This window comes from Dreissena polymorpha, chromosome 4, assembly GCF_020536995.1.
Source record: "Dreissena polymorpha isolate Duluth1 chromosome 4, UMN_Dpol_1.0, whole genome shotgun sequence".
NCBI classification, from domain to species: Eukaryota; Metazoa; Mollusca; class Bivalvia; order Myida; family Dreissenidae; genus Dreissena; species Dreissena polymorpha.
In genome coordinates, this window is record NC_068358.1 from 32652725 (window position 1) to 32662390 (window position 9666).

The following is a 9666-nucleotide window of genomic DNA, read 5'->3' on the forward strand; positions in this document are numbered from 1 at the left end:
ATACTGGCCTTTTAATGGTACTTCCGTGTAGAAAATATTAATTGACGCTTGCTAGCTCAGTGGGGTGTGAGTTTTAACACAATGTTGACATGTTGGGAATATATTATATATACTACTCAAAATTTGCTAAGGATCACTTTTTATAGTATGTGTAATTTGAAGGTCACCCCTAGCTAGATTCAGCCAGTGTCAGACATCAATGATAAATCAATACATAAAAATAAAATCAAAAACACACATTCTAATAGCAAAACCTGCAAAATAACAATTGAAATGAAATTAAATTAAATTGAAGATAATGTGAACATAAAAAGTGATCCTTAGCAAATTTTGAGTGGTATATATATTTGCCTGTAAATTTATAGGAAAATACTGTTGATATGTCCCTTTAAGGTTCATCCAATTTTTATACTTACTGGTACACAGAAACATGATTTTATTTCATAATCTGCTTTTAGTTCAGTGGAAGAGAGAATTGCTTTACAAAGTAAACTTATTACTTAACTTTCTTAATTACTAAATTTATTACTTAACTTACTTAATGCATTTATAACAGTCATGTTCGAGGCTAATATGAACAAAGAGACAACGCTGCTTTTAGCAGAAGACATTCAAATACAGAATATTTGAAAGATAAATTATACATCTGAAAAATGCATAAAAAGTTTGTCCCAAGACTTCAAAATATTGGATCGGGCAATGCAGACCACCCAATGTCGAGAACATCCACATCCCAGCAAATACGATCTGTTAATATTAGCGGATGAACAATAACTGTCCTTTTCACCCGAGAATTATGAACTTTGCATACATATTAGCTGACAGACAATAACTATGGTTCTTCAGGTATACATTGAGACGTGTGTACATAAATGAACCATGTAACCCGTAGGTTCATATAGCTTGAAGGTGTATTATTTGAGCTCTTGTGTTATTATAATGCATTGTTATATTTAATCTGATGAGGGGGTGGAGAGGTTGAGAGATTAAAGGTTACAAACTACCATGCTAAGAAACCTAATAAAAAAACCTGAAATTGAAAGCTCTCAGATTGTCCAAACTTGAATAGGTAACTCCAGACTAATTCCTACAGTCGCTAACTAGACGCCATTTTTTAGGAAATGGAAATAGTTCTTCCCGCCAACCAAGTCACCTATTGAATGAACGCAATACAGATTGCTCAAATTTCGACGCACGACCGGACGTTCCTACCCTTCAGGAGAACTGTGAGTATCATTTTATGCCAAACCAGGCCAGTAACATTATCCCCAGTCCTGATCACCGAGTCCGCTTACAGCTGGGAACTCTTGATAACATGACATCCAATAGAAATTCAATGTCGTTAAGAATTCTTTTGAAAAAGTAGTGTGCCACCACACATGAAATTGCATGATTCTTGTACTGGAATAAACGCGAGGATCAGCCAGTGTTAAATGTACTGTTGAAAAGTGGCAGGTATGTTGACGCCTCCAAAAATTAACTGTAGCCATAAAGTGAAAAGAGACGTGCCTGTAGGTATTTAATAGAATACACACCATGAGGCATGAAAACAACGATATTAAAGTTAATTAGTCGTGCACAGGAAGTTGAGGATTTAGACTTAGACCCCAGTTTTGCTCGCACATATTCAATATATTCAGGAACAATTTGCTGCTTGTCTTTTCAAAGGGAAGTTAAATGTGGATGCGGCGCAAATATTCAGGGCATTATTTCTGTGTCTGTTTTACCCAAATTAGCCGAAACTGGGCGAAATTTGTCAAAATGTAAGCTACTTCAAACTTGATCTTTTGTTGTTGAACTTTCCTGTTATGACAGTAATTACATTTCCTTGAAAACATGTTTTATGCATGTATTCTTCTATCCATTAGATTTTCAATTATCTAATTAAAGATGATTTTTTAACAGTTGGATCAGTTGACAGCATACACAATGTGAATTGAATAGGGTTGTACAATAAAATTTCTTTTGCTAATTTTTAAGCAATTCCTCAATGGCAAGTCAGCAATAAATTGTCATGCATAGCGACAACAATATGAAAGTGTAAGTAATGTGATTTATTCTATTTGCTGATGTTTATGAGTACACATTTGAATGTTTCTATTCTTTTCTTTATTCTATTATTGTTAAAAAAACAGAATTGTGTATTTAAGAAAAAATGTATTAAGTTACAGAATGGATAACAGTTTACAACACGTAAACACGTCATGAGGAAAACGACTATCATATAGAGGCTGTCCAATGTGAGGCTGCCCGCGCCACACCTCAGAATGTGGAAGAGGGTTTAGCCACTATGGGTACGCTACACAAACATGCCTTAGTTTGCGCGTTCCGTAATTTGTATTGGTTGATGTTGAAAGAAATCCCACATACAACCCAGTTCAACGGTCTCCACGAGGTAATGAAAATTCAGGGAGTCCCCATACTAAACAACCTGAATCATGGTGAGAACAACAAAGTGACATCCCAACAATTCATCCAGTAGACAATGGGGTGTAAGATACGGGATGACAATCTTGAAAAAGTGAAGGCCTTGATGTACTTTAAGATTCTCATCGACGAGACAACGGACATTGCCACCGTGTCGGAAATTATCGTGTATGTTCAGTTTCTTGAAGACAGAATGGGCTGCACGGTTTTCCTCTCTGTTCTTCCACTGAAAGACGGCAAGGCAGAGACCATCTTCAATGCCCAGATAACATTTATCGAGGAACATGGTTTAGACATTCAGAAGATGTGCGCCTTCGGTAGCAATGGTGCCAGTGTTATGTTAGGCTGTGAAAATGGTGTTGCTGCGCGCCTGCGTAACTTTGTGCCACATCTCATTAATAATCACTGTGTTGCACATAAGTTGGCACTTGCCGTCAGACAGGCATCAAGAGGAATACCCTACCTTCTGAAATTTTAACACATTCTAGGGGACCTTCATAGATTTTATACTAACAGTCCTGTCAGAATGAGCGGGTTACACGAGCTTCAAGTCGTCCTGCAAGATCGGACCATCAAGCTGAAGGAAATGAAAAACATCAGATGGCTATCCCATGACCTGGCCACAGATGCTTTGGGGAGATGCCTTCCCTCTGTATTTGCAAGTTTATAACGGGAGGCATATGAACATAAGATTCATAAAAAAAAAAGTTTTCAGAATGTTTAGATACAGAAACTAGGAAAGTACAATAAAACAACGGATGTGTTTGTCAAAAACACAATGCCCCCTACTGCGCCACTTTGATTTATTAAAAAAAACACAAGGGCTGTTTGTAAAACATGCATGCCCCCCATATGGGCTGTCAGTTGTAGTGGCAGCCATTGTGTGAATACGTTTTTTGGCACTGTGACCTTGACCTTTGACCTATTGACCTGAAAATCAATAGGGGTCATCTGCAAGTCATGATCAATGTACCTATGAAGTTTCATGATCCTAGGTGTAAGCTTTCTTGAGTTATCATCTGGAAACCATTTTACTGTGTCAAGTCACTGTGACCTTGACCTAGTGACCTGAAAGTCAATAGGGGTCATCTGCAAGTCATGATCAATGTACCTATGAAGTTTCATGATCCAAGGCGTAAGCGTTCTTAAGTTATCATCAGGAAACCATTTTTCTAAGTTAAGTCACTGCGACCTTGACCTTTGACCTAGTGACCTGAAAATTGATAGGGGTCATCTGCGAGTCATGATCACTACACCTATGAAGTTTCATGATCCTAGGCATAAGCGTTCTTGAGTTATCATCCAGAAACCATTTTACTATTTCGGGTCACCGTGACCTTGACCTTTGACATTGTGACCTGAAAATCAATGGGGGTCATCTGCAAGTCATGATCAATGTACCTATGAAGTTTCATGATCCTAGGCATAAGCGTTCTTGAGTTATCATCCGGAAACTATTTTACCATTTCGGTTCACTGTGACCTTGACCTTTGACCTAGTGACCTGAAAATCAAGGGGGGTCATCTGCAAGTCATGATCAATGTACCTATTAAGTTTCATGATCCTAGGCATAAGCTTTCTTGAGTTATCATCCGGAAACCATTTTACTATTTCGGGTCACTGTGACCTTGACCTTTGACCTAGTGAACTCAAAATCAAAAGGGGTCATCTGCGAATCATGATCAATGTTCCTATGAAGTTTCATGATCCTAGGCCTAAGCGTTCTTGAGTTATCATCCGGAAACCATTTGGTGGACGGACAAACGGACGGACATACGGACGGACGTACCGACGGACCGACATGTGCAAAACAATATACCCCGGCTTCTTCGAAGGGGGACATAAAAATCATTTGGCAGGTACAGATATTTATTTCTCTTTAAAGCTTATTACTTCAATTGTATTTGTATTTTCAACCTTTGACCTTGAAGGATGAACTTGACCTTTTACCACTCAAAATGTGCAGCGCCATGAAATACATGCCAAATATCAAGTTGCTATCTTCAATATTGCAAAATTTATAGCTTATGTTAAAGTTTTCGGACGGAATCACAGACTGACAGACAGTTCAAGTGCTATATGCCTATGGAAGGGAAAACCGCCAATATTATTCATCACCAGAAATGTTGCACGTATGAATATTCAGCTGATATGTTTAATCTTGCTATTATAGATAATACATACATGTCAAATAATATCCGTTCAAATAAGCAATGTTCTATATTTTATGTTTCAAGTTTCAACAATGTTATTTTTAAGGTGGAGACATCTCAAATGTTCATCTTGTTGATTGTCCAATTAAAACTGTTCAATGAATAAAAACTTAAATGTTCAAAATGTAACATATACATTTACTTGTAATGTTAAATAGCATACACAACGCATAAAACCTACAAATGTGCAACAGTAACTTTAACGAACTGCAAATTTCCACTGTTTGCATGTAGACATGTCTAGATTGGTCAACGCGTATCTTTACACATTACGATGTTACAAGTTTACATCTGCACAGTTGTTAAGTCGGTTTAACAACAATCTATATGTGGTGAATAATATTGACGGTCTTTCCCTTCATATAACTCGGTGGACGCGTCAAAATTATTTTTCGTCATAGCGAGAAACCAATGCTACTCTTACATGCCGAGAACCATTGTGACATAAAATTTTAATCCTTGATAAAATCTTAGAGGTTAACATACAATGATACATGTTGTTTGGCGGCATTCTATACAGTAAGACCGGTGTGGACTTACAATGGTTTGGCTGTAACTCGACAGAATGAAGAACTTAAATCAAGGCAAGTGATGGTTAGAGTGCAGGGGTTTTTATCTTATTTTTGGGAAAGGGCCTGGCCTTTTTGAGGGGGAAAATAATCGCGCAAGGAAAGTCTTAAACAATCAATATAACATATTTTGAGGTTTTTAAAACAAATTCAAGGCAACAGATAATTTAATTATGCAATATGTTATATTTTCTACACTTGATCAGGTTAACTTATGTATTTAAAGTTTAAAAAAAAAAAAAAATGTTGTTTTTTTTAAGGGGAAAAAAATGAAGTCTGGGGGAAATTTACCTGCTAAGGGGAAAAAAAATCCGATGGGAAAGAGCCGTTTTTGAGGGGTCCCAAAGCAGGAAAAAAAGCCCTGGAGTGTACGATGTTTAGCGTCAAATAAATATTTTAATTATCTAACACAAATAAAATAAGGTAATATCTTTGTTGGTCAAAATCAAAGTTTAGCATATCAAGAAAACGTCAAGAATGAAATATGATTGTAAGACTTATTATTAGCACTCAGTATATAAATATACTAGCACTCAGTATATAAATATACTAAAAATTTTCTACTGCTTACTGCGAAAATTCAATACTGAATTATAACAATAAAGACCCCCAGGTGGAATCGAATGTGAGCTCCATAGATATGGTACATAGAGGCAAGACCGCCAAAGCTGAAATGCAAGTAATGCCTCTTTGAAGGTCTAAAAAGGTCAACACATTTATATAGGTTTTTGGTACATTCTGGTCTCTGGTTTTAGTATCTGTCCCCAAATATATGTGGTGAGCTCTGGCTATTATCAGATAACATGCTTTTGCATTTCGCTAGACTGCAAGTTCAAGGGAACAACCATCTAAACTTCTACCAGAAATCGATGTAAACCACATAGACAGTACATGCGGCCGGCCAGGCTAGGGGGATATCGAATTCCAAAATTACAGTACACAAACATTACAGAAGACACCCCACTCATTGAAAATGAAAGGAAGAAAACTGGTGTTATATCTTTGCAAGAAAAAGAATTTGAAAGATGGCTTTAACAGCAATACAGAAAGAGAAAAAGGTTTGAGAATAACAAAGCACTTAAAAAGGTACAGTGGAAAGAAAAAGCTGCACAAAGAAAAAATTTGAGAGCTAAGAATACTGAAACATTTAAAGATGTAATTAGAAAAGAAAAAGCTTCTCATAGAGAAAACAAGAGATTTCAAAATCCTGAAGCATTTAAAGATGTTAGAAGAAAAGAAAAAGCTACTCATCGAGAAAAATGTTAGAGCAAGGAATCCTGAAAAATTTAAGATGACTACAAAATGATCAGACCATGTTGAAATGGCCGGATATGTATTATGAACAAACGTCTGGCCTGAAAATAACATATCCCATTTGGCTCAACGGCTTCGAAGTCCGAGTCAACAACCTAGGTATAGCCAACACGTGAGGAAATTGAGATTCAATAAGAAATTTCAGCATAATTGTTTAATACCTGTGCGGAATCCAAGATGGTGGACCGAGCTTCGAACGTAAGGTAAAATAAAAATTCTTCCAGTTTTCATGCGTGTTGTGAGTTATAATCTGTATATTTGTTAGACCAGCGTATAATCAAACTATAATTCTTTGATGAGAAACAATTCTGCATACACCATACGGCGATGTGAAATGTACACGTCAATTGTCACAAAAATTCGCGATAAAAAATAATTTTCTGAAAGACCCAAACAGCAAAATAGTGATAATAGATAGATTCATAGTGTAAATATGAAAATCAAGAATCATTGAAATTTATGTGCAACAGGATGCTTAACCATTCTTTTAATCCAATATCCAAAGATATAAGGTTAATCTGGCTGATAAACTTTAACTTACCTTTCTTAGGCCTACCTGTATAAATTTTCTTTGTATGAGGCTCTCTTACCAAAAATTGATCTACATGTTTATTGCTAAGTGGTTGGTAGTATTTGATATGGGTGTAATGACTGCTCCGACCCGAGTGCAAACAGCAAAATCACCTATCCAAGCTCTAACCGTGCTCTCTGTTGCTTAACCAGTTAACTATACAGTTCAATCCAACAACCAATCAGCATCGCTGAAAAACTAGTTCGCCAGTTAGGCATGTCCCAGTTATTATGAACATATCATTACAGGGTCCTAACATTATTCCCCCTCTGAGAAGACTCGTCCCGAGTCTTGGCCTGGGGGCACATGGGTAAGGCAATATTGGTCTGGTCATTGTCCTTATCCGACTGCTGCAACCTAATATAACATGTTCCGACCCGAATGTGAACCACAAATATCACCCATCCAAGCTCTAAGCAACCAAACAGCATTGCTGAAAAGCTTGCTCACCAGTAAGGCATGTTCCAGTTATTATGAATATCACTCCAGGGTCGCTACAAAGGTTTGAAATTGGTAACATTCCAAAATGACTTATTCCCAAACTACCCAGTCACCATTATTTGAAGCGTGTGGTTGCAATATCAAGCTTCCCTGTAGTACACATAGAACGTTTAATTTTTTCAATGAGCTTGTTATCCAGATTAAGGATCCCATAACAAAAATATGTGAAAGTATCTCCTCAGATGATCAAGGCTTTGAATTTGTCAGGTAACCATAATTGGGACTGCCTTTACATATGGGAATAAATGTACTCTTGGATTCAAAAACAAGAGAGTAAATGTTAATGTACTCCCAGATTAAAACAAGAGAACCGCATAGAGGGTGCCAACACTCGGCTGTGGATGCAGTTTTGAATAAATGAAAGCTTGTCAGAAGTGACCTTGACCTTTGACCTGGTGACCCAAAAATGGGTGTGGCGTGTAGAACTCCTCAAGGTGCATCTACATATGAAGTTTCAAAGTTGTATGTTGAAGCACTTTGAATTTAGAGCCTGTAGTGTTAACGTTTCAGCAGGACGCGGACAGCAGACGCTAAACGGCAGACGCCTGACGACGAGCTGGCTATGATAATGCTATATTATGTTATGTGATATGTGCTTGATGTAATTAAATGAAATATAAACAAGAATATAGATAACATTTTTTTATTTCCAGTTATTGCGCGCCAACAAACTAAAACTGGTTGGATAAAAGAAATTTTGGTCCAGCGAGAGCCCTGAACAAGGTCACATCTGTTCTCCCATACAACCTGTAGATGGACTCTCATAAACAACAAGCAAACTCTTACCTGTCTTCAAGATGAGGTGAAGACATGCTTCTAAGTAACAGGAGTACCTTCATTCACACAGCGTCACTGTTAAATATATCACGATGACGAATGTTCAGGAATCTCAGTGCCACCTGATGTGAACATGAAAAATGCCGCAACCTGATCTGAAAATAAAACAATGTTACCAATCAAACATACTAGATGTACATGTTATACATGTAGGTTGCCATGGCCTAGTGGATATGGTGTCAGCCTAGCGACAAAGAGATCACGAGTTTGATCCCCACTGTGGATGAATTCTTTACATCTCCGCCGAAGACATAGAGTACTAGGTCTACCCTGGCTTTTCATGCAATCAAGTTAAAAAATGGTTTTAACTATACCCACTAGATCACGTAGGTAGGTGTGTACCACATATCAATGGGGCCATGATGGCTCAAAATGACCTCCCTGAGATCATGGGAACAAATTGTTAAAAACTTGGCCTGCTAGTGTTTGATCCCACTTGACCCAGATTTATATTACAAAATGAAAAAATCTGGACATGTTTCATAATGATTAAGTCCTAAATGTGAACTCTAAAGTTGTTACAAGTTTTTCTAAGACTTAACCCGGTGACCTAGTTTTTGAAAGCAATGTAAAATTTACCCAGATTCTAAATTGGCCTAGTGATTGTCAATATGAACAATCTGACCAATTTTCATAAAGATCGAGTCATTCATGTGGCCTCTAGAGTGATAACAAGATTAGGCCTTATATCCTAGTTTTTGGATGCATGTGACCCAACTTCTAACATATTGACAAGAAAAACATTCTGACAAATCTTCATCAAGATTGGATGTCATCATGACAAATGTGGGCTCAAGAAAGTTAAAAAGCTACAGTACAGCCAAGGCGGAACAAACATTATCCGCGGCTACGCCACGGCAAGATTATTAGTACGCGGCGGCCAAATCGTGTGTTCATGCGGGGAATCGCCGCGGCACTCAGCATCGTTCCGCGCAAAGACGCAGAGCCTGTATCAACCTCGCGTACTTTCGCGATTGAATCCGCTGCATACGTACGCGGCAGATCAAGTGAATAGATATACATCTACATGTTTATTTGTGTAGCATAGAAACCTAGATTTACGCCACTTTCATAGTTATTAGTAACATGTTATAAAGTGATATCATGGGCATTGTACAGTGTATAGGTGCCTATCGCAACCGTTGTTTATTGTTTGTGTTTTCACTTACATGTGTATATACACTTATACTTGTTAATGCAGCATCAACATACTAAAACACATACTAAAACAATA

General features: G+C 37.4%; 1 protein-coding gene across 1 annotated transcript; it reads left to right on the forward strand.

Moving 5' to 3' along the window:
• The first annotated feature begins 2485 nt into the window (after nt 1-2485).
• Nucleotides 2486-2905, forward strand: LOC127878334 (E3 SUMO-protein ligase KIAA1586-like). Its single transcript, XM_052424860.1, has one exon. The coding sequence runs from the start codon at nt 2486-2488 to the stop codon at nt 2903-2905; it is 420 nt and encodes a 139-aa protein (XP_052280820.1).
• The last annotated feature ends 6761 nt before the right edge of the window (nt 2906-9666 follow it).

Coding starts and splice junctions, on each gene's coding strand:
- LOC127878334 (XM_052424860.1), top strand. CDS start 2,486: ATGGGGTGTAAGATACGGGATGACAATCTTGAAAAAGTGAAGGCCTTG.